This window comes from Malania oleifera, chromosome 10 (assembly GCF_029873635.1).
Source record: "Malania oleifera isolate guangnan ecotype guangnan chromosome 10, ASM2987363v1, whole genome shotgun sequence".
Classification (NCBI taxonomy): domain Eukaryota; kingdom Viridiplantae; phylum Streptophyta; class Magnoliopsida; order Santalales; family Ximeniaceae; genus Malania; species Malania oleifera.
In genome coordinates this window covers 58,340,895-58,368,128 of record NC_080426.1, presented here as the reverse complement: position 1 = coordinate 58,368,128, position 27,234 = coordinate 58,340,895, and the positions used below count along the sequence as shown (strand labels likewise).

Genomic DNA, 27,234 nt, shown 5'->3' with positions numbered 1-27,234 from the left:
GTGGACTCATCCTGGTTCCCAAGTAGCAATGGCTTCTCTTTTTTCTTCCTCACACCTGAAGTTGCATACCCCCAACTTATTTTTAGAATTGGAGCCCGAATCATGTTTTGTTATGAATTGCTCAAAAGGGTCCTCAAATTCGGCAATGGTAGGGTTGTCAAGCTGAAGTGTGCTATCCCAAGGGTATTTCCATAGCATTAAAGGAGTTGCTTCCCTAACAATTTTATAAATCATGTCTTCGTATATGGCTTGGACGGCATTAAGTGGATGTTGGGAAGCATTAAATATGTTTAGCCTACGTTGCTTGTGGCCCCAAAAGATGTCCATAATCCTTGTCTTATATTGAATGCAAGCATTAGTCGTGGCTAGGAATGGTCGTCCCAAAAGAATAGGGATTGGGTTGGTGGAGGTCTCCAAGTCTAAAATGATGAAATCAACAGGGTAATTGAAATCTCCCACCTTAACTACCACGTCTTCTACAATACCCTGGGGTTCCTTAAGAGATCGATCAACAAGGCATAAAGAAACCGAGATGGGTTGCAACACTCTTGAGTTAAGTTTTTGATAGACCGAGTATGAAAGGATGTTCACACTTGTTCCTAGATCTAGCAAAGTGCCCTCAATGGTGTAATTTCCAATTACACACGAAATAGTAGGTGAGTCGGGATCTTTTAGTTTAGGAACAAAATGCTTTAGTATTATGGCACTCATATTCTCAGTTTGCTTAACTAAGCCATCCATGTGCACCCTTGATTCTATCTCTTGCATTGACAAGTCCCTAAGGAACTTTATGAATGCAGGCGATTTCTTAATGTCATCTATGAGAGGCTTATCTATTCTCACTTGTTTCAACATATCCCAGATGGATTCAGTGGAAGCCTCTTTCCTAAATATAGAGGGTGCAAGTGGGGTTATCGGATGTGTTACTGGGTAGCCGTGAAAAGCCCTATAGGGGACGAAGTGAGGTGTGGTCCTTCTGGTGGTAGGCATGAGACTCAATGGTATTGGTACCCAACTAGAGGAAGAAAGAGTGCATGAATCAGCATTGGGTGCACCCAGTTTTTCATTTTGGGTTTTCCCAGTGCTCAGCTGCTCCTTGCCTTATGCAACTATCAGCCTATTATTCTGAAATGTAGTTATCGCTTGGGTCAGCTCAGAATATGATAAGGGGCCAGTGTCCGGTTCACATTCTACCCCATATTGTCCCTTTGGATTTATAATGGACTGACTTGGTAACTTGCCCTCATCCCTCCGACTTAGAGTAGTAGCTAGCTGTCCCATGGTGGTTTCTAGGTTTATGATAGATTAGGAATGGGAGTGAAGGAGTTGTTAGTCCACTTGACGGTCAGCTTTGATTCTCTTAAGGGCTATCAACACCATCTCCTGAGATGAGTCATATTTGGATCAAGGTGGAGGAGGATGTTGAACGGTTGAAGGTTTGGGGGCTAAGTCCGGATGATTTTGGAAATTTTGATATGGTCATGGGGGCACAACATTAGGGTTTTGTTGAGGTCTTTGGCTTTGAAAACCCAGGGTTTGCGGCCTTCAGGAGAAGTTAGAATGTTGTTTCCACTCGAGATTGTATGTATTCGAATAAGGGTCGTTGGACGGCTTATTGTACCAATTGTGAGTGGCCTTTACTTCCTCCTACACAAGCTCAAGCTGGGAATGCATGTGAGGACAATTGTAACATGTATGGGAAGGGTCGAGGCAAATTACACAAACCTCTGCACACGCTATTGCATGCGGTCCTAGGGACAAGCATTGATATAATGTTTTAGATATAGCATGTAGAATGGGGGTCAGGTCCTGGGTTGCGATCAACTTGTAGATTGTCGATGGATTAGGTAGTCTACGGGTGGAAGCCATGTGCTGCTGAGAGTTTTCTGCCAAATTTTCAAAGAGAATCTAGGCCTTATTCTCGTGCTTAGTGAGGAAAGTGCCTCTGCACGATGCATCAACCAAAAACCTATCTCTCTTAACCAACCCTTCGTAGAAAGTTTGGACTAATTGCCACTTGGGGACCTTGTGATGTGGAAATTTATGGAGCAGATCCCTAAAATGCTCCCAAGTCTTGAAAAAGAGTTCCCCATTCATCTGTGAGAAACTTGTGATGGCTCTTCGAAGTTGATTAGTATTCCCAATTGAAAAGTATTTTTTAAGGAATTCATGTTGCATGGTGGCCCAGTTTGTCACCGAGTTCGGTTCTAAATACGTCAGCCAATATTTGGCCTTATCCTTCAGAGAGAATGGGTAAAGCCTAATACGGAGAGCATCATAACTAAAATTAGGGATGTGGATGGTAAAACAAATTTCCAAGAACTCATCTAGATGTTGGTAAGGACTTTCAGTAGAGTTCCCATGAAAGTTAGGCAGTATCGAGATAATCGAAGTCTTAATCTCAAATTGTGCCACCTGGACATTTGGGAACCAAATGCAAAAAGACAATGTGTATGCATTAGGTACAAAGTAGTCCCTAAGAGGCCGAAGGTGTTGCTCTCCCACTACATGTAGGTGAGGAGCATGGGGCTTTGAGATTTGTTCAGCGAGAACCAGGGGGTTATCTTCGGCCATTGCTTTCAGTTCAGAAAACTCGGCCTTCTCCGAATTAGAGATTGGATTCCTAAGGGACCTACAGGATTTTTCAATATCAAGATCTAAGGGAATTATCTCAATTTCCAAAGAACGCAGACCAAACATACACACGTGTAAGCACACAAATTCAGACTTCAAAAACAGGAACCAAAATAAAGAAAATAGAAATTAATAAAGAAAATGAAAACAAAAGGGAGAGCAAATCAAAAGAACAAGGCAATAATACTCTAAAGTAGAATTTGGCTTATAACCGTAGCCAAGTCCCCGGCAATAGTGCCAAAATTTGGTAGGCTTGCCAAGGCTTAGTTCCTTAAGCACCAAAAATAATATTTATAAAACCTAACTATCCCAAGTTCAATAGAAAGTGGGTAAGTTGGATATCGATCCACTGAGACTTGAAGCGCAGTTATTAAACCACTTCCTTTTTAGTTTACTAAATCCTTGTTATGAAAAAGAAGTGAAAGATGTGGTTCAGGTGGTAGTGCGGACTACGAAAGTGCCTTTCACGAGATCAGGTGTTCAAACCCTCCCGAACTCGTTTCCGTCCTTGGACTCCTGAATTTACCCTTCCTTTGAAGTTATGGGGTCAACTTTAAGGGACGCAGGATTAGTCACGTGGACTGTAAAACGGACGTGTGGGTACTCAGTGGGTATTCCAAAAAAAAAAAAAGAAAAAAAAGAAAAGCAAATGTCTCACAATTGACTAAATCGTGAATATAATTTCCGATTCTTTTTAGTATTAGACGCATGTTCTCAACACATTCGTATAGACAGACCCATCAATTTTGGCATATGGAGAGAGGGGAACATTCTTTTGACAAGAGAGTCTCTCGCAACAATGGAAAGGAGGAAAAAAATAAATTAAACATACTAGCATTTAGTAAATTTTACCCTTAAAGGTGAACAAAGATCTAAGTAAATCCCCGTAGTCCCATTTGAGAGAGAGAGAGAGAGAGAGAGAGAGTGGTGTGTCGTTTTGCAGCCATGGAAAGCAGCAAGCTAGCTTTTTGGGCAGGCATGATCGCAGCGTCAGCTGGCAGACATCATTAGGGGTAGCCAAAGGCCAAACACAAACACCTTTTCCATACAAATCACTATTATTTACTGGGAATGCGCGTCTGCCTTCAATTTTCCATATTGATCACACTCATTACCCTTAACCCCCTTTCTTAATTTAATACAAGCTTACAACAAACAACACAACATTGCACAATCCGAGTTTTTCCTTCTCTACTTTTCCTTTTTCCTTCTCTATTTTCTCGGATGGGAGTTCAACATTTTTACCCCCCAAAAAACAAAACACAAATTCTTCTTCTTTTTTTTTTTTTTCAAGGACGGCAAGCGAGAGAGAAAGAGTGCCTTCCTTGTTCCATGTTCCTCACCCCTTGACACGGAGCACGCGCAAGTCATGTGCACCCGCCCGAATAAAACCCGACCATGGATTTCGCCAAATCGAACATGACCCGGAATCCCTGCTGCTGTATATTCCCAATTATCGACAACCCGCTCGCCGTTCCGGCGAAGGCGAAGCAGAAAGTCCCCTCGTTGTCCACCGGAATCAGGTAATTCGTCGCCGGCAGCGACATGTCCACCTTGTTCTCGAAATGCAATACCACCGTCGGCACCTTTACCTCCGCCTTCCCCCTCAGGTCGTAGCACGTATCGAACAGAGAGAATCCGTCTGTCAGTTTCAGATTCTTCGTTTTTTTCTTGAATTCGTCGCGCAGGGCGGTGTAAGCCGGCATGGTGAGTCGGGTCACCGAGGTCCCCGAGTCGATTATGACTCCTCCGTTTCCAATCTGGTCGAGCTTGAACAGCGACGGAGTAATTGCCCGGACTGGAGACCCGCCTACGCTGATTCCGAGGAGGTTGACGTAGTAGAAGGTGTCGAGCTTTTTGTTTGGGGCTAGAGGAGTATAGCGGGCCCTGTGCGACACCGCCGATTCGCCAAATAACAGCGAAGACGGCTTCGAAGACGCCGAACGGTCCACCAAGCAGTACGAGAACTTTTGCTTGAACTGGGCGCCAGCTTGGGCCGGGAAAGAAAGTTTCCCCTGGCCGAGCCCCAACAATCCAGCGGCGCCGACGAACAATCCCTCGTTGTCGTGGCCGCACCCAATCATCACATTCGCAATCTTCGTCCGCCGGAACGTCAGCGTTTCAGTGGAGAGCACGCCGACGGTGAACGACCCGTCGCCGTAGGACACCTGATAGAGGCACCTTTGCTTCTGCCGATCACATCCGGAGCTGTCCAGCTTTTGACATTGTGCTGACCTACAAGGGACTGCGGCGTAGGTATGAGACTTAGCCGGATCGAAGAGCCGATCCGTCTGATTGTAACATCTGGCGCAGGGTTTACACTGGATCCAATTAATGTCGGATCCGGTATCGAGAACCAGGTACTCGAACGTCGGAGGAGTTCCGATGCCCAAGCGAGTGAAGTACTCGCCGCTGCCTTGCGCGAGGCCGGAGATGATGGAGCTACTGAAGTGTTCGCCGGGGGTTTGTTTGAAGGGGACGCCGGCGGCCTTAGCGAGGAGGGATCCGACCCGGATAGCATCGCGGTCGAGTCTGAGCTTGAAGAGGGACTCGGCGGTGAGGTCGGAGGCCAAGGCATCAATGTGCTCGAGGCGGAGGGAGAGGGCGAGGGTGGATTGGGTTTGGGTCTCCGCTTGGGCAGAATCAGGTAGGGTTACGGTCTCGGATTCGGTCCATGAGACATCGGGGTTGAGCTTGGATGGGATGGGGAGAGTCCCTGGACTCAGAGTCTGGTAACGGAGACCTGCACAGAGGGAAATGAGGAAGAAGAAGGAGAAGAGAACGGATTTGGGTTCAGCTTCCATGGCAGAGAGGCTATGGAGGTTAAGGGGAAAGAGTTGGACTAGCGAGTATAAATAACAGAAGAGAGAGAAGGAGAGAGTGTGATTTTTAAAAAAAAAAAGAAAAAAGAAAAAAAGTGTGAGTGCGAAAGGCGGTGATCTGGCGTGGAGTGCCCTTTTGGCTGGTGTGGATGTAACATTTTTTGATAGATTTATCATTATTAGATGAAGCGCTCTCACTCTTTTTTTTATTACAAAAAATGCTCTCACTAATTTTTATTACAAAAAATAAAATTTATTTTAAAGCTATTAATATTCATTTAAAATTTAATTATGTGGATTTTGATCTATGCTGTATAGGGCTGTACAGACAGTTTTAATCTTCTTTTTTTTTTTTTTTTTAAAGTTCTCTTCCCAAAATCCCACAATTTTCAACTTATTTTATATTTACAATTTACAAATTGTAAGTATATAACTATTTTCACATATTATTTTTTATTTTAAATTTTAAAAAAATTATAATTTTTCATTACCTTCCTGACCTCCCATTATCCTTTATACTAAATTTTAAAATTTTAAAAATATTTCTAATTTTGAATTATCTTCACTCTCCATTATCCTCTAAAATCAAATAATTTAAAAATGTGAGATATACATAATATATGCTCACAACTAATATTCATTAAGAGGAGAAAATAATTTTGAACTTACATATTTTTTTTTCATTATTTTTAAATATCCTTGATCTCATCATACAACAACAACAACAATAACATAAGTCTTAACTTTCAATAGGTTGGGTCGTCTATATGAATTTTTTTTTCGTTAATTCACTCGATTTAAAGCATTTTCTTCTATTAGGTCGAGGGCTATTAAATTTTTTCTCACTACCTTATATCAAGTACTTTTAGGCCTACCCCTTTTCGTGTCAAAAATGATAACTCTCTCCTCCTCATAGGTGCTCTACTAGGTTTGCGTTTTAAATGACCAAACTATCTAAATCGCCCCTCCCTTAATTATCTTGTTTTCAACTAGTGTTATGCCTAAATTGTTACATATATGTTCATTTCTCACTTTATCTTTTAATGTTAAATCACTCATCCATCTTAACATATGCATCTCAACCACTTTTAGTTTTTGTATATATTGTTATTTAGTTACCCAACATTGAACCATAAAATATTTTCCTTTTAATTTTAAGGGTATTCTACAATCACACAACACACCTAACGCACTCCTCCATTTTACCCAACTTGTCGTAATTCTATGTACTACATCTTCTTTAATTTCCCCTTAACCTTGCATAATAGATTCAAAATATCTAAATCTATCAGTGCTATTAATCTCTTGATTGTCCAGTTTAATCTTCTCTTTGGTGCTACTCTTTACATTACTAAAATTACATTTTATCTATTCAGTCTTATTCCTGCTTATCCTAAACCCTTTAGACTCCAATGTAGCTCTCCAAAGTTCTAACTTTGATTCTACTCTGCTCATACTATCATCAATCAACACAATATCATCTGCAAACGACATACCCCAAGAGATTTCATCTTGGATATTCCTAGATATTTCATCAATTATTAAAGTAAAAAAGATAAGAACTCAAAGTAGAACCTTGATGAACACCTATTGAGATTAGGAACTCTCCAGACTGTCCTCCTACGGTCCTAACTCTAGTCCTTACTCTATCACACATGTCCTTAACGTCCTCTATATATCTACTACACTCCCCTTTTTTCTAATATCCACCAAAGCACTTCCCTAAGTATTCTATCATAAGCTTTCTCTATATCAATAAAAATCATATGCAAGTCCTTCTTCTTTTCCTTAGACTTTTCCATTAAACTTCGTAAAAGATAAATAGTTTCTATAGTTAATCTCTCAGGCATAAAATGAAATTGATTTTCTTAAGTCTTTATTTCTAATATTATTCTATGTACAATTACCTTTTCCCATAATTTCGGATAGTTATTACAGTTTTCAATCACTTTTGTTTTTATACTGAGGTACTAACGTACTTTTCCTCCATTCTTCTGACATTTTCTTGGTTTTTATAATATTATTGAATATATTAATTAACCAAATAAAACCTTTATCCCCTAAACATTTCCAAACTTCAATTGGTATTTTATCTAGTCCTATAGATTTCTCACTTTTTATCTTTTTTAATGTCATCTTAACTTTAAGGACTCTAATTTTACGAATAAATCTTCTATTTTTTATCTTCTCTTCATTTGTCACTTTCAAGTTCAATCTTTCATTTAAGTTTTCATTGAAAAACTTGTTAAAGTATTTTCGCCATCTTTCTTTTATATCTTCTTCTCTAATTAAGACATTATTATTCTCGTCCTTTATACATTTTGCAAAACCTATATCCTTACATTTTCTTTCTCTAGCTCAAGTAAGTCTGTAAATGTCTTTTTCTCCTTCTTTTGTATCTAACTTAGTATATAAAATATCATAAGCTCTATGTTTAGCTTCATTGATATATATATATATATTTTTTTGTACTTTTCTCATTTCTTTATATTTTTCAAGATTTTTTTTTTTCTACAATTTTGCCATATCTTATACTAATTTCTTTTTTTCTTAATGGATTTTTGGACTTCTTGATCATACCACTGACTTTATTTACTACCCAAGTATCTTCCTTTGTGTTGTGCAGAGAGAGGTAGTATACCAATACATAACGAAAAAACACAAATTGAATCTGGAACAAGCAATATAGCAACTAACAATGAATGAATACGAAAATAATCAATTACAAAGAGAATAAAATAAAGTAATAAGAACACACAACATAAGAAATTATGTGGCTTGACAATCTATCTACGTCCACAAAAGCAAGTAGCTGAGTTTCACTATCAAAATGTCAAGGGTTACAAAATATTGTTTATATTCTAATCTTATGCGTACAGAAGACTTAGAATACATCTAAAACACTTTTGTAGCAAATTCCGGAGGAAAATCCTTCAAATTTCCCAATCTACTGATCTCCTAATTCAAAATCTATTATCTGCGCTAAACAAAGCCACACCCGACTAAAACCATTGATGATTATCTCCTGAGAGTAAATCGTTGATGCAATTGTCGACCTAACCATCAATGGTTTCTTCTTGCAGCATCCTTCCTTGTTCTTTGCTTCACCATGCTTTCCCAGTGCATGCATTCCACTCAATATGAGCCATATGTCTAACAATCTCCAACTTGGCGAATATTCACCACTTAAGAGAAATATGAAAGCATAACTCACTGCTCCACCTAGGACAGTAGATTGGGACCACCTCCTGTCTAGCACCTGGAGATGTTAACCATGTCCAAGTGATGCTTGAACTTGTTCGTGCTAACAAGAACTCCACCTAGTTGAATACTTAGCACATTGACCGATCATGTAAACCACAGTGCTTCCTTGACAATCTAAGCCACTACCATGTACTCTAACTTTTTCACACTCCCCTTCATTCCTCTCTATTGAATCTTCATTCCCATTATTTTCTAATGCTCTCTACGGTATATCATAGTTTTGCCTTGCATAATCCTCTTTTTTCTTGAACTACAAGAGTTTCCACTATTTCAGGGCCCTTATCATTAATCTGCTTCTTCATATGCATATTACTGGATCCTACTTCTTGCACTACCTTCTTTGCCCCTTTATCCACGTCGGCATTGGTTTCTATCACACTGTCATTAGTCTTTGGTTTTCCATATCTTTTTTTCTTTATATTTTTCCTCCTCCTTTCGCTTCTCTCCCAACCTGCAAACAATCGAGGTATGTCCTCGCCTGCAACATTTCGAGCAGAAAAAACCCATCTTTTCATATTTGGCATCTTGCCAAATACATTGTTTCGAAGATAAAATAAGAGGAAATCCCAAAAAATCAGGATTTAAACTTTGGTACATTGGTATAGAGAATCATAAAAAAATGGGATGGGTATTCTTGTAGATAGAGATCTAAAAGATAATGCAGTAGATGTTAAAAGAATAGGGGATAGAATCATTACAATCAAGTTAGTTTTAGGCCCTAAAGATAGTAAACATCATTAGTGCATATGCTCCCCAAACAAGCTTAGAAAAAAAAAATTTTAAAAAGACAATTTTGGAAAGAAATGGATAGTATTTTATAAGGGATCCCGATGTATGAAAAAACATATATAGGAGCTGATTTGAATGCTCACATTGGGAAGGATAATGCAGGGTATGAGAGGATACATGGAGGCCATGGATATGAAGATAAAAATGAGTTTGGTGATACAATCTTAGATTTTATGTAGTGATCCTAAAAAAAAAATTAAATTAATTAATTAATTAATTAAATTATTATTATTATTATTAATTAAATAATATAATATAATATAATATAATAATATATTTATATATATATACATGAGAGGATACTTGGATGCCATGGATATGGAGATAAAAATGAGTTTGGTGATACAATCTTAGATTTTGTGTAGTGATCCTAAAAAAAAAATTAAATTAATTAATTAATTAATATTATTAATTAAATAATATATTACTAATATATATATATATATATATATATATATATATATATATATTGAAGCTTCAAAAGAAGCTTTAGGAATTACAATCCCTGAGACCCCCCCCCCATGGTTCTCTCTCACTCTATCTTCAATTTCTCTCTGTCTCTCCGCCGAATTGAAAAACAAACACCATTTTCGGGTCCTAGCTTCGCTCCTGAACATTTTAACCGGAGTGGATTCGTCGTTGGGATGTCGTAGGCACCACTCCAGGGCCAAGGTAATGGGAATATATTTTGTCAGTTATTTTTGAAAATTTAACCGATTAAATTGTAGCATGTGATTGCAGGAATGTTATATATCGTTTTCTGAATAATCAAGCTTATGAAAATAATAATTTTGGTTTATTATATGTATACATGTACTTGGAAAAACTAAAGTGAGTAAAGGTAATCATCTCCTTTTTCCTATAAAACCTATATTATGAGTTAACTAAAATCATGAAGATGATCATACCTCTGTTTTTAGTAAAGTACATTTTTCTTGTGCAGATGATTTAACATTTAAATTGTGTGTCATGAGAATGTTTATTTTATACTGATTTATGAATATGATAGGAATTATACGGATTTACGATATGATACGATATGTTGTGAACATACAGTTTTATACCGATATGATGTGATATGTTATGAACAGACAGTTTTATACCGATATGATATGATGTTATGAACAGATGATTTTATATCGATATGATATGATGTTACAAAAAGATGGTTTTATACCGATATGTGAAATGATAATTATGAAATGAGATCATGTTACTGTTATATTTTATAAATTGTATTATATGGTATAAGAACCCTGATGGACCAATTATGTTAAGAGATCACGGTACCGTAGCTATTATGATAGTCAGTGCAACCACACTATTCAGAAAGTATTGGTGGATGGGTAGTCAATTAGGCCAAAGAAGAGTAGAGTACCTTTCTGAAGTCCGGACCAGCTTGGGTGGCCAACGTACTTACAGATGAGTATGTTTGACTTAGCCTGGTAGGTTAGTCAGTACTAAGTCTAGTCTTCGGATCGCATAAGCCGATCATATGGGGTTATTACATGATGTTATATGATTGTCCATCTAGGGGAATTCTTTTATGTATATATGATGATTAACGTACACAGAGAAATTTATAAAGCCAAAGCATGTTGTTGAGAAAAGTATGTATTTTTAAATATATAGGTGTGAGTACAGTTTTACATGATTTCTTAGTTAAAGTTAATTATTTAATGGTTGTGTTTTTGGAACACTAACACTCATGTTGCCACACACTGATAATAATCTATTCTATTCTACTGAAAAGTGTCTCACCCCATGATTACATCACATTTTTCAAATGCCATAAGAAGATTAGCCGAAATCAAAGTAGTGCAGCAGAAGCGTGGGTGGGATAGAAGGTTCTATTTAGAATAGATATTAAATAAATTATGTTTTGATAAGTCCATAATTTTAAGAATATTAATTATGCTACTGGAAAATATTATTGTCATGATGAGGTAGATTAGTACCCTGTTAATTTGTATTTGAGGTTCCACTGTATGAAAATATTTATTACAGGTGGTATTGGAGAATTTTAAACGAAATTTTACAGGTCGCTATAGTTTGTCATGCCTTACAATTTGGTTATGTTAAATACTTGTTTTATAAAAAGAGAATAACACTTAATAACTTTCAAGAGTGGGTACAATAAAAACCACAGATTTCTTTTTAACTAAGAAGAGGGACCATCTATCTTATAAGGATTGTAAAGTTATCTTAGGTGAAAGTTTGGTTACACAACATAAAGTCTTTGTATTAGATATACATATTAAAGAATGGACAAGAAGGAGTAGCATAAATCAACACAAGAGAACTAAATAGTGGAAATTAAATGGAGATAATATAGTAAAATTCAAAGTTAAAATAAACAAAGAGTGTGATTGGATAATAAGGATAAGGTTGATGCAAATACTGTTTGGAATAAAATGGTGAATTCTGTCATAAGGATAGCAAAAGGGGGTTTAAGTGAGTCCAAAGAGTTGGATATGTGGCTCATATTGAGTGGAATGCATGCGCCAGAAAAAGCATGGTGAAGTAAAGAACAAGGAAGGAGGCTGCAAGAAGAAACCGTCAACGGCTGCATCAACATTTTACTCTTAGGAGATATCTGTCGAAGGTTTTAGTTAGGTGTCAGGCTTCAAGTTTAGCCGCAGTATTAAACCGTTGATGGTTTTTTTTTGTGCAGATCACAAATTTTGAATTGAGAGATTAGTAGATTAGGAGATTTGGAGGATTTTCCTTCGAGATTTTCCACAGAAGTGTTTTAGATGCATTCTAAGTCTTCTATACGCGTAAGGTTAGAATATAAACCATATTTTGTAACCCTTGATGTAAGCCTTGACATTTTGATAGTTAAAATCAGCCGCTTTCTCCTATGGACAGACACATTGCTAAACCACGTAATTTCTTATGTCGTGTGTATTATTGCTTTATTTTATTCTCTTTGTAATAGATTATTTTTGTATTCATTCATCATTTGTTGCTGCATTGCTTGTTTTGGATTCAATTTGTGTTTTTCCATTGTGCTTCTACATAACAAATTGGTATCAAAGCTAATGGTTGCAATGGCTGGGATTTATTCTGCAAAGTTCGATATTGGTAAGTTCGATGGAATAAGAAATTTTAGACTTTGGAAAAGGAGGGTTAAGGACGTGTTCATACAGTAAGGTATGGTGAAGGAACTCTACAGAAGGAAGTCGGAAGACATGGACAAAACGAGTTGGAAGGAGTTGGAAGCGAAGGTTGTGGCTACTATCAAGCTTTGTTTGGCCAATGACGTGATGTATAACGTCATGGATAAGGAATCATTGGCTGCAGCTTGGCTGAAACTAAAGAGCTGGTAAATGTTCAAGTCTTTGTTAAACAAGTTGTATCTTAAGCAAAGACTTTATGAGCTTAAGATGGCAAAGGGTTCAGATCTAAATCAACACATCAACATATTCAATAAGATCATCAGCGATCTGAAGCAGGTTTATGTGAAGTTCGAGGAAGTAGACAAAGCATTGATGCTGCTGAATTCCCTACCTACGTATCCTACGTATGAGAACCTGGTTACGAATCTGATATTGGGAAAAAAAACCCTGGAGTTGGAGGATATCACAAGTGTATTGTTGGGGTTCCATTAGAGGAAGAATGAAATGCCCTGAACCCTTAAACCTGAGTCCGGCGCGTTATACCTGATAAATCCCTAATAATCCACAAGTCAATATGCAGCGAAAAATATAAATATAATCTTCAATTATATAATACCAGAGTTTACTAATTCTAACTATAATCCATAATAAATCATCCATCACTTGCATTTCCATAAATCTACATAACTCCCAAAACATTTCAGTATTTTCACAATCCATCATTTCTCAACAGACTTAAAACGTAAAGACATAAATTTTATACATCCCAAAATTAACATAGAAATATACCCTTTTATTTTTATATTTCCCAATAATGCTATAAAAATCTCGAGCTCTCAAAGCTCGATCTCAAGGAAATCCTGAAAAAAGACAAATTCATATTTGGGTGAGAAACATTTCAGTAAGGGAAGAAACAATATATTAAAACAGTGTGTGGCTAGCATGAGTTTATAATCAACATAAAATTTAACATCTGCAGATCTTTAACATAATTTCTGAAATCATTTTCTGGACTTAAAATTACATGCAAACATTTAACCCACGAGATTACCCAAGGATAGGGATGATTACACGCCCATACAATTAGCACCCCTCTGCTCTGATACCTAGGCAACCCAAAGGTCACAGTTAAAGCATACCAGGGCACTTACCTTACTCAGTAAGCCCTCAAGTGATAAATTGATCTCGTACTCACACTGTTCAACAATAGCTTACCAAAAAAGACCCTAAGAAATCTATCTGCTCATACAAGTAGGTTCTCTCTGCCCTAGTATGTTATGTAGCTACTGCGACATCTAAAGTTACTAGCGCACTCGCCTTTCTCAGCAAGCCCTCAGGTGAAGAGTACGCCCCGCCCAATCGTAAATGTTCTACGTACATACATACTTCTAATATCATAATACATCATTATTTCTATCATTATTCAATCATAAACATCTGTTCATATTCATAGCTTAACATTGCATTGCATTTCACTTTAAGTGACTCTTTCCCATTTTACATTGTTCACATTTTACATTTCATTTCCATTTCATTCATTTCCCTTTTCATTTCATTTCATTTCATTTCATTCCCAGCATCTTTCAGCTATTTTACCTAACATTTTTCAGCTATCATATATTTACACAGCATCTTTCAGCTATTTTACCCAACATTTTTCAACTGTTACACATTTACCTAACATCTTTCAGTTGTTTTACCCAGCATCTTTTAGCTGTTTTACCCAGCATTTTTTAGCTGTCATACATTTACCCAGCATCTTTCAACTATTTTACCCAATATTTTTCAGCTGTTACACATTTACCCAACATCTTTCAGCTGTTTTACCCAGCACCTTTCAGCTGTTTTACTCAACATTTTTCAGCTGTTTACCCAGTATCTTTCAAATGTTTATATGGTTGCATTAACACACACAAGCAACATAGTCCATATCATGTTTTATTCACCATGCATTACTTACTGAACCTGCATCTCATACATTTAACATATATTTACACAGAATTTACATTTACTTATGCCACACAGTTTAGCAATAAAATTCACACACTACCAGTAAAATAAGCCAACCAACATTTAATGTTTATACACTGAAAATACCTTTCATTTCTTACATAATTATCTTGAAAATATTTTCCCACTTTCATCAGTTCATTTTCGTGTATATATATATATATATATATATATATATATATATATATATATCTAATAAACAACCCTAAACTCGGAAAAACATAATTTAATGGTTGGCATTTTAAACCCGTACCGAAACATATACATGTATATATAACACAATTCATTTTTCGTTAAATTCATAAAAATTCTGAGTTAATATATATATTTTTCCCTTTACCTGGTTTCTTGAATTACGCTAATAGGGACCCTGAAAAATACCTGCGGAGCTCACCCGAACCCTAAATCAAAAATCCTAATTCCATTAAATTAATCCTAAATAAAATATTAATTTAATACTTCATAGGCTCTTAAATACCCAATAAATAATTATACCCTTAAATATAGCCAAATTACCAAATTTCCCAAATCCCACTCTTGCTTTGGAGTGGGGTGTAGAAAACCCAAATTGGAACTTTACTTAAGTCAAAATGACGACGATCATGATTAGGACCCCATGGTGGTGTCTGATCATCGATTCAATAGCAAATTTAATGAGAAATTTAGAAATTAGGGGAAAGTTGTCTTACCCCAGGAATGGTGCCTACGCTGCTCCTACGACAAATTCACTCTAGTAGAAATATCGGTGGCGAAGTTAGGAATCGAACGGCACCTTCTGTTTCCCGATCGGTCGAATATTCATTGAGAAATGAGGGGAGAGAGAGAGGTGGAGACGGAGACGACATAGAGACTACAGGCAGAGAGAAGTTGGCGTAGAGGCTTCTGCAATTCGCAGGAAGCCTCTTCCTTATCTTTTGTTTCTTTTTTTTTTTTCCCTTTTACTTGCTTTAATTTTAATTAATTATTTTTTAATTTTAATTTTTAATTACTTTTATTTATTTATTATTATTATTATTTTTAATTCATTTTTTTAAATTTTTTTCCCGGGTTATTACAAAGAAGGCCAACGATGAGAGTTCACAAGGTGAAGGGCTCATGGTGAAAGGTAATCGAGATCGTGGGAGAGGCAAATTCTAAAGCGGATCGAGTAATAATAAAACTCAGTTGCAGTTTGAGAAAACGAAGGTTCGGTGTTTTAAGTGCGGGAAAATTAGGCCCATAAAACTAGAGTGTCCGAAATGGAAGAAGGGGAATGCAGAAACTCAAGAGAGTTCGTCAAAATCTGTGAATGTAGTGAATGAAGGATACTCAGGGAGCAGTGATGGTGATATGCTTTCTATTTCATTGGGTTTAAAATGCCTCAAGGATTCTTGGATCCTAGACTTGGGATGTTCATATCACATAATGCCTAATAAAGACTGGTTCACCACTTACAGATTGGTGACTTCTAGTTTCGTTCTAATGGGAAACGATGCTGCCTGCAAAGTTGTCAGAATAGGGAATATCATAATCAAGGTGTATGATAGTGTGGTAAGGACGTTATGTGATGTAAGACATGTACTGGATCTACAGAAGAATGTGATTTCATTGGGCACTTTAGATTGCAACGTGTATAGTTACAAGTCTGAAAGTGGGATAATGAATGTGTGTAAAGGCGTCTTGATGGAGATGAAGGGACATAAGTTAATGGGAAATATCTATGCACTATTGGGTACCACAGTTATAGGTGGAGCTACAGCTGCAAATTCTAAGCCAGATAATACTATTTTGTGTAAAATAACCACATACAAAATGGAGGGTATTCTTAACTAAATTTATTTGGATGTTTAGTGACTGATGAGGGTTGCATCATGAGATGGACATATATACTACGTGAGTTTCATTTTTGATTACTCACGGAAGGTTTGGGTGCACTTCATGTGTCATAAGTCAGAGATGTTTGTCGGGTTTAACTTGTGGCTGGGGTTGGAAAACTAAACCAGGAGAAAGATCCTCAAGTTAGACATTAGATTTGAGTACACTAGCATTCAAGGAGTTTTGCGAGTAGCATCTCAGGTTGTATATAGGGCTTGCACGGAACTTCTTGGTACGGTCAGTGAGTATGACATATTTCTCAATTAACTGATTGCAAAGGGTATCACTAGATGGGAAAATTACAAGAGAGGTTTGGACAAGTTATGCGGTAGACTACTTTGGTTTGAGAGAGTTTGGAGGTCCAGCCATGCACATTTCTAGTGAGGTGAGATATAAGCTTATTGCAAAGTCTAGAAAGTACATCTTTCTAAGGTATCAGAAATGGGGTTCAAGTAGTGGGTTCTAATGACAATCAAGGAGGCGATTAGTGGAGACATGGTTTTTGATGATAAAGTCATGGTATAGAGTACTCGGGTAGATGAAGAGAAACAGGTATCAGAAAACTGCAGCAGCAATGAGCACGTGATGTAGGTGGAGTTACAGACTCAGGGCAGAGATGACATTGTTCATATTACATGGAGTTCGAGATCGGGAAACCATTAGGATCATAATGGGCCTAGATGCACTATCAGGCTACCGCCCAGGTATGAGTTTGATGATCATATGTCTTATGCATTCATTATTACCAGCAAGGTTCCTACTATTTTTCAAGATGCGATGCACAACAAAGGGAAAAATAGATGGATTAGTGCTATGGTGGAGGAGATGGAGTTACTACATAAGAATAAGATGCAGGAATTGGTGGAGCTTCCATAGGAGAAGAGGGCGATATGATGCAAGTGGGCAATTTTTCTATTATTTTAGGTTGATGACATGTTAATTACTGGGAAGATTTTGATTGAGATTAATCAGTTGTAAACTCTGTTGAGAAAGGGATTTGACATGAAGGTTTTGGATGCGGTCAAGAAAATTCTTGGGTTGGAGATTTGCAAGGATAAAGCTGCAAGGAGATTAAGGTTATCTTAGGGTGGCTTTATGGACAAAATTGCTGGGAGATTGTGGTTATCTTAGGGTGGTTTTGTGGAGAAGTTGTTGGAGAGGATTAGCATAGTTAATGCAAAATTGGTCACCGATACACCATTGTAAAATGAATGTAAATTGTCTACCACTCAATACCCTGGATAGACGGTGATGTTCAAGACATGTCAAAGGTCTCCTACACCAGTGTAATGAAGTGTTTCGACAGGTAGTAAAGTTGTTAGCTTTACCGTGATCCCAAGAGGGGGGGTGAATTGGTATTTTCAAAATTGATGCCCTAGGTCAATCCCCTAACAGTAGTATTACACAACCTTAAGGTCAATCTAGTGCAAATAAATTAACCCAATTTAAAAGTACAACGAAATTTAAATAGCACAACTAAATCAACCAATCATGCATGAGAAAGTTGTACATAAAGATGACACCCAGAAATGTTATTGATGTTTGGCAAACTACCTACGTCCCCGCCTTCACTAACAAGCTCAAGGTTTACCACTATAATACTCACTTAAGAGGGTGGAGCGATACCTAAACAATCAGGTCAATTAGGAGAGGGTTGACCTCAACCTTTACAGACAATCCTTACCGGGCTGGATTACTACCCCCTTAGGTCACGCCTGGAATACAACAGTATGTTCACAATAAGACTGGTATAGTGATTATGCTTTCATGCAAAGCAGATATGTACCCAATATAGACGGTCACATACACATCAACAATATGGATATAGTGTAAGCTCAGTGATATAAATAGTTGTACAAACAACACTCAATAGGGTATGATCAATGGCATGTTCAAGAGTGTTCAATACAAGCTATATCTTTGAAACTAGGTAAAACAAATTCCAATAGAAAATCAAGATTCCAAAATGTCAATCAGATATTCAAACTAGCTTAAGAGATTTTCTTCAATGAGATAAGCAGACTACTAGTTTGAAAAATGTTTTGGCTTGTTGAAAATATTTTTGCACAACAAAAATCAAAGCTATGGGAGTCTTGAAACAATATGCAAAGACCTCTAAGCTTGCTAGTCTATCCCAACAAAAGATTTATAACATGAAATCAGTGGGATAAAACTTAGCCAAACTCCCCAAAAATAATATCGATAATCAATCAAGCAAATGGGAGTTTTAGCACTATCTAGTAATTACAGGCACACTCACTAAACTCTTACAATACCAAGATGTATCAAAGGAATGAGTATTTAAGGGTATTTAAGCAAAGTAGGATTTTAGAGTAGAGAGGATTCTTGACTAATGATTTTTTCTAATTACTTACTAATCCTAAAAAATGAGCCTATATTTATAGACAAGATTAAAAATATAATAGTTTGGGACCTACTGGGTATTTTTAGAAAAGTCTAAAAAACCTTAAGAATAATTTATCCATTTTAACCCATATTAACCTTGGGTAAAATAAATTTAACCTAAGAAGGTTTCGGTGGATGAATCGAGGTTCGGTCGCCCAAGTAGACTCATTTTCAAAAACACTTTAAAATAGTTTGGCAGCCCGATTCCTAATACGGTAGACCGAACAAAAGTCAGCAGCATTTGTTCGTTGGTTCGAGTGACCGATCAGTTGGTTGGTAGTCCAAACACAAAGGTTCGGTCGCCCGGACTTGTTTTTGAATTGAACTTTTTCGCAGCCTGAGTTAGTGGGGCAACCCTGTTAGAGGGTTCGGGTGCCTAAGGGAGATAGGTTCAAAAACGGTTCAGTCGCCCGAGAGCTAGGTCAACTGTTGACTTTTCAACAGTTCGGGTGCTCGAGGAGTTTTGAACTCCTAGGGTTCGGTTGCCTGAGGTCTCTCAAATTTCCCTATAATGTTTAATTCAGTTTATATTTAACACTCCTGAATTTTGTATGATATATGTGCATGAGTGTTGGGACCTAAAGTCATACTAGGGTCTTACTAAGCTTACAATATATCATATATGCATAACATGTAGGTAATTATTGCAAATCATATATCCTAATTACTATTACAGACCCATATTACATAAAATAAATTTAAAATACAACACTAATATGGTTTTTAGGGTCTTCACGCTGTCCTTCATGTGCCATCACTTTGATTTACCAATTATATACCTGCACATATCCTTAGATAGCCATCAATTACAACAAGTATTTATCATTATCAAAATCGAGTGTGACCTATAAGGTCAACATTCTCCCCTTTTTTGATAATTTACAAATATACCATGCAAGAAATGGGTATAGCCTTAGAAGGCTCCCCTTAACAATGTGCATTGTGTAAAAGTATTTTTCTTAAGTGCCCCTAACAATGTGCATTATGTAAAAGTATTTTTCTTAAGTGCAACCCAATTTTTGTCTCTCTTATTCATCTCCCCTTTTTGGCAACAACAAAAAGGGCTATGAAAGTAATAGTCTTAGGCAATGGGTATAAATCATTAATAAACAAGATAAGTTTGGGAATTTTTTAAAAATTTCGGCAGCATGTCGTTTGAAAGTAGGACATTTCCCAAAAAAAAAATCCTTTATAAAAATGACATGTTTTGAGTTTTTAAGATTTTACAATTTATCTACAACTACTCAACTCAAATAGTTCTAATATGATCAATACATAAAACATAAATGCAATCATCATCATGCAGTAGATATGAGAATTGTGCATTGCAAAACATAATCAATTTCATGAAGTCCAAGCCAATGAAAGATATCAATGATTATAGTAGTTGTTAGACTTTGAAATTATTAGAATACTCCCCCTAAGTTTATGTAAACTATGAAATATCTAGGAAGCATCTCTACTATGCATGAGACCTAATTCACGTCTAATTTGTATGAACCTATCTTCTAGAAGTGGTTTAGTGAAAATTTCTGCCCACTGCTCACTAGTGCACCAGTGCATACAAACTCAAGAGCCACATCCCTTTCTGCACATGATCACGAAGGAAGTGATGTCTAATTTCAATGTGTTTTGTTCATGAATGTGAGATAGGATTTTTAGAGATGTTGATTGCACTAGTATTAACACATTTAATCGAGACTGTATCATAGTGCAATCCAAAGTTCATAAGTTGTTGTTTCATATAAAGAGTTTGAGCACAACAACTTCTAGCCGCAATATATTTTTCTTTGGATGTGGATAAGGCAACTGAGTTTTGTTTCTTGGAGAACCAAGAAACGAGAGATTATCCTACACAGTGACAAGTGCCGCTAGTACTCTTCCTATCAACCTTACTACTGATAAAGTCAGCATCAGTATAACTCACAATCTCAAAGGTAGTATGCTTAGGGTACCATAAGCCTTACTCTATAGTCCCAACTAGATACCTAAGGATTCATTTAATTGCAAATAGATGAGATTTCTTAGGAGCGACTTGAAACCTAGCACACATGCACACACTACACATAATATCTTGCCTACTATTAGTGAGATATAGAAGACTCCCAATCATGCCACGATACAATTTCACATCAACAAGGATCCCTTGCTCATCTTTATCAAGTTTAATGGAAGAACTCATAAGAATACCAAGAATTTTTCAATCTTCCATATTAAATTTCTTTACCAAGTCCCTAACATATTTGGATTGGCATATAAAAGTTCCATATTTAGCTTGTTTAATTTGCAGCCCTAAAAAGAAACTAAGCTCACCCATCATGCTCATTTCAAAGTCACTTTGCATGCATTTGGCAAACTCATTACAGAACTCATCATTGGTTGCTCCAAAAATGATATCGTGAATATAAATTTGAACTAGGAGCATATCATCATTTTTGGATTTGATGAAGAGTGTAGTGTCAATCTTGCCATAGGTAAACCCATTTTCTAGTAAAAAACCACTAAGCTTCTCATACTAAGCTCTAGGAGCTTGTTTCAATCCATACAAGGTCTTAGACAACCGGTAAACATAATCAGGATATTTATGATTTTCAAAACCGGGCATTTGTTCTACATACACTTCCTCATTAATATAGTCATTTAGAAAAGCGCTTCTAATATCCATTTGAAATAATTTAAAATTTTTAAAAGCTGCATAAGCAAGTAGCATATGAATGGCTTCCATCTTCGCAATAGGATCATATGTTTCATCAAAATCAATTCCCTCTTCCTAATTATAAACCTGGGCAACTAGTCTAGCCTTATTCCTAGTTACTACCTCATTCTCATCTTTCTTATTTCTATATACCCATTTTGTTCCAATAATTGTATGATCATTAGGCCTGGAACTAGGGTTCACACTTTGCTTCTTTCAAATTGATTAAGTTCTTGCATGGACATCACCCAAGATTCATCCTCTATGGCTTCTTTAATATTTTTAGGTTCTTCTTGGGACAAGAAAGTAGAATGACTCACTAGGTTCTTCAAGGAAGATCTTGTGGCTACACCACGGGATGGTTCACCTATGATTTGATCTATAGGGTGGTTCCTAATAAATTTCCAATCTCTAGGCAACTCCTGAATTTCTTTTCATTTTCATTATATTCAGGTGATTTATCATTTATTTCTGATTTTTCACTTGCATTGTTTTCAATAGATAACTTGTCTAATCATTTTCTTATATCAACATCGTCTTCATCATCTTTCTTAGAAAATGAATTAGATTCATTAAATATGACATGAATAGATTCAATTACAGTCAATGTTCTTTTATTAAAGACTCTATATGCTTTACTATTAAGAGCATAGCCTAGGAAAATGCCTTCATCAAATTTAGAATCAAATTTCCCTAGATGTTCATTATCCCTAAGCACAAAGCATTTACAACCAAAAACATGAAAATAGGAAATATTAGGTCTATGATTGTTCCACAATTCATGAGGGGTTTTATTTAGAGATGGTCTAATGAACACCCTATTCATGGCATAACAAGTAGTATTTATGGTCTCAGCCCAAAAATATTTAGGTAACTTATGCTCATTCAACATGGTCCTACCCATTTCTTGTAATGACCTATTCTTCCTTTCTACTATGTAACACCCCGACCCCGAGGGGCCTGGGATATTAACTTTTTACTACTGATTTACAGCGGAAGCAAATAAACTCAAATTTTATTCAAACAAGAGCGCTAATTATTCATGTTACAATCAGTTATTTCAAAAGAAGAAAATTACACAAACGTAAATATCTGAAATCATACTAATGTTTCTAATTAATCTTTATTTTTTCTAATCCCCACCCGCATGCTTGCTAAGCCTGATTTCCGACATGTCCTTCAGAGTTATCTGAAATAAAATATGATTGGGGTGAGACGACGCTCAGTAAGTAAATAAGATTATTATTAGTGTGTGGCTAAAATGAGCTTTTAAAGAATTTCGTAAAACAATATTTAATAATATAACTTCAAGACTGCTTTTAGAATAAATATAAATTTAAAAATTTCTGCATAAAACTTTTGTCATCAATTTCAACAGTAAATTTTTATAATCATATATTATAACTGCTAAATTAAACTTTTAACTTTAAAACTGTAAAAACATTTAATGATAAACATACATATACTTTTCCTTATACGTTTTCCTTAGATCGTCATTTAAGCACTAGAATGATTCTTTTCACGTAAACTTATACTTTTCCTTCAAATCATCAGTAACTTGTATACGTAATTAAATATGTATAAACATATATTATAAAAACCACCCTTAGGCCTTTTTGCCATAAGTCATGTTTACCCCCATGACTGGGTTGTGCGGTCCGAAGACCGGACTTAGCTGGCTGGCCGACCAAACTAAATCAACGTACGTAAACTTTAAGTGAGATTTTCCTTATTAAATCCTGGACTTAAACCAGGTGTGCACTCAGGAGAAATCCACTAACATAAATAACCACTCTGTAAACAGTGTGGGTGCACTCTGATCCGTATAAACTTTAAGCTGCAGTACCGAGCATCTGTAACTTTGAACTTTCGTTGCCATAAGGGGTTTGAAAATCATCTTATTATCATTTATGCAATTTAAAATAATATCGTGAAAATCTCATCTTTACTCATATTTACATAAAAAAAATGTAACGTAGAAATAAACTCATGCCACACAATTTTTGTGTTAAAAATATATATAATTTCATTTTTGAATAGAAAGAAATGCTGAAAATTTACCCGAGGGGATTGGAACATTTTTTAACCCAAAAATAGATGCAAATATATTAAAGATAGAACTGGTATAATTAAATATGCGTACAAATAAACTCATGGAAATTTTGTGGAACTAAGTAACATAATTAAAATTTACGTACAAAATAAACTCAGGTATGAATTTAAAATAAAAAGAAACTAACATAATCAAAATTTACTTACCTTCTTCTTTTACCGTGTGCTACGAACACAATAATTATCTTTAAGAAATGAGATCGGAAAAAGTGGGTGATTAAGAATTTATTCAAAAATTCTCTCTCCACCACAAATTCTTTCACTCACTAATCCTTCTCTTCCTTGGAAAATTGTTGTGAAAAATGAAGGTTGAGAGCTCCCTATTTATAGGAAAATTTTGGGGAAGAAATAGAATTTATAAAAGTGTGGGGAGATGGGTGAAATTATAATTTTAAAAATTAAAGAATGGGCAAGGGATGGGCAAGGTATGGGTTGAGTGGAGGCTATTTGGGAGTGCTTGCCACCATTCCCACTAAATAAATTTTTAATTAATTACTTACCTAATTAATTAATCCATTACCTAACTAATTATTTTATTATTTTATTATTTTTCTTAATCATTATTATCATTATTATTATCATTGTTATTAATTTTAAACTTGAGTGGAGGCCATTTGGGAGTGCTTGCCACCATTCTCACTAAATAAATTTTTAATTAATTACTTACCTTATTAATTAATCCATTACCTAACTAATTATTTTATTATTTTATTATTTTTCTTAATCATTATTATTATCATTGTTATTAATTTTAAACTATATTTAGTATTTATTTTATTTTATTTTATTTTTGAACAAGAATTAAATTTAAATTTTAAAAACTCATGTGGGCCCCACATGGTCTTGTGGGCCCCATGTAGTCTTGTGGGCCGCACACAATTTCGAGACCCAAATGGATCGTACGTAATTCCAATAACTCTTATACGATTTTATGCATCCTGCATAGTTTTGAGACTTGTGAAAACCTTCATACGGTTTCGGGACTCATGTGGGCCCCACACAGTCTTGTGGGCCCCGCATAGGATACCTATATTATTATTATTTTATCATATATTTCTTCAAATTATATCAGTTAAAACATTGTTTTATGTACTCATTTACGTATATAAACAGTGTCTTGTGGCTCCGGGACTCATGTGGACCCCACATAGTCTTGTGGGCCCCACATATGATACCTATATTATTATCATCTTATTATGTATTTCTACAAATTATGTCTGTCAAAATACTATTTTATGTATATATACTTATTTACGTATACAAACAGTATCTATCCTGTTTATCCTATGAAATTCCATTTTGACCAGGCCGACCTCCAGGGAGCGACTGAGCCGCAATGGTCTCTGAGCACTCGCTAAGACAAGGTCTTTCTTAGGCATCAAACATGGAATCAAGGATCCTACAGAAAAAACACTTCTGTATTGATATTAACTTAATGACTATTTTTATTATTTTATTATTATTGTACTTTAATCATATATATATATATATATATATATATATATATATTTTTGGGTCATCACAATCTCCCCTCCTTATAAAAATTTCGTCCTCGAAATTTGCTAATTTAAAATGAGTACTGTATAATTGGTTTGCGCTATTAGAAAGAGTAAATTGATTAATGATTTAATTAAGTCTTAGAATAGATTGAGGGTCAATTTGACGAAGTATTTTATTTTGGGAATTGAAGTGTGAATCGTCGGTCTAATAGTGGTTGAAATGGAAAAGAAATTCAGAAGATGTGGAAAAGGATAATTATATATATATATATATATATATATTATACATGTCCTATAAAAATAAAATGAAATCTGGCCTTTAGAGCCTAAGATCAACGTCAACATATGTTGAAGTACTAGCGGTGTCACTGCTAACTTCCAGAGTCCTTTCTTGGCAGAGACCTCTTCGAATGTCACCGGCTTGGGTCGGAAAAAGGGAGAGAACGCCCATTTGTTCGGCGAAGGAGGAAGAGTTGCTCTCTTCCCGAGTTATTGGTGGCCCGTATGTGAGTCTCATTGCGAATCGAATTTCCTTGAAATGGTGAAGTAGGCCAGCATTATCCGAAACCCTTAGTGTGGTGACTGCGATATTACCATTGTAAGGGATATGACTCATTGGTGAGATATTAGTTGTAAGTTTCACAGTCGGGATATTCTCGATAGGGAAGAGGGTTGGAAGAATGGCAGGGGCACTGCTCGGATCAGTAGTGGCGGAGGAGGTAATATGGAGAATTGATGGGGCAGTAGTTGAAGTAGTGGCTTCTCCAATTGATTCCTGCCTACGCCTACGGTTCTCAAACCAAAAGCGCACATTCCTCGACTCGATTGGACCATACCTTCGAAGTTGTGCTGCAAGTAAGATAGTTCGCTCCACAGAAGGGAGTTCCCCTTGACTGCTGCGGAAGGCCTCCTCTAAAATCTCCAGCTGTGCCTTGCTAGGTTTCCATCGTTGGACTGGCGATTTAGTGCTGCTCTCAGTAGCTTGAGGAGTTGGGTGATTTGGCAACATTTTTGAGTAATGAGACAACTAAGAGACAAATTGGGAAGAGCTAATCACTACAAACCGAAATGTGATTGTTCAAGATGATAGAAAGTTGTGATGTTTAGAGTTTGAGAAGGGCAGACCCCTTTTTATAAGGGGATGGCCGCGTGTTGTGGAAATCGAGAGAGAGCGACGTGTGCTACGAGATTTGAGGGAGAGCGACGAGTGTCACGGATATCGAGCAACGTGTTTTGCATAAATCGAGGGAAAACGATGTGTGTCGTGAGAACCGAGAGAGGGTGACACGTGTCACAGATATCAATTAACGCTTTTTGCACAAATTGAGGGAGATCGACCCGTGTCGCGAGAACCGAGAGAGGGTGCGACGCGTGCCTCGAGTGATGCATTTTTCAAAAATCGAGGGAGAGCGATATGTGTCGCGGAAATCGAGCAAGCGACATGTATTGCAAAATTTGCGGACTCAAGGTTCTTTTTTATATTTCTACATCTTTATTAATGTGTTAACTATAATTAATTTCATCCTTATGTCACTACTTGGGTGGGTGGCCTAGTGGTAAGGAACCGGCCGTGCATCCATGTGATCACGGGTTCGAATCCCCACTACGCCCAAGTGGTCTCATGCCCTGACCTTGCTTCGGGGGTAAGTGAGCTATAGCCGATGATTTCCACCCATGAGGCCCCTTTTTTTTTTCTTTTTTTTTTTTCTTTTTTTTATAACTACAAGAGTACCCCTTATATATATATATATATATATATATGTATATATATATTCCATTAACATTAGTATTATTATTATTATTATTATTAGATCAAATAAATGTTGGGCATGTTTAGCCGATTGATGATTTGACATTGGTTAGTTATTTGAAGGAAATTAGTAAATTTTTATATTGCTTTCATTAAAAAATATATATATATTTTTTTAGAGAAAATTTTAAGTTGTATTAACTTTTATAAATTTATACAAAATTAAAGATTTCATCAAAATTTGTACTCCTAAATTAAACTTGGATACTTGATGGAA

At 36.2% G+C, this 27,234-nt stretch overlaps 1 protein-coding gene and 1 non-coding gene across 2 annotated transcripts; one reads left to right on the top strand and one right to left on the bottom strand.

Moving 5' to 3' along the window:
* The first annotated feature begins 2,023 nt into the window (after window positions 1-2,023).
* LOC131167224 (small nucleolar RNA R71) lies at window positions 2,024-2,129 on the top strand. The gene has a single exon (XR_009140078.1). It is a non-coding gene; the product is annotated as a small nucleolar RNA R71 (small nucleolar RNA).
* Window positions 2,130-3,673: 1,544 nt separating this feature from the next.
* LOC131165346 (aspartyl protease family protein 2) lies at window positions 3,674-5,560 on the bottom strand. The gene has a single exon (XM_058123040.1). It carries the CDS (start codon window positions 5,436-5,438, stop codon window positions 4,002-4,004), a length of 1,437 nt encoding a protein of 478 aa, XP_057979023.1. The 5' UTR covers window positions 5,439-5,560; the 3' UTR covers window positions 3,674-4,001.
* Window positions 5,561-27,234: the final 21,674 nt, after the last annotated feature.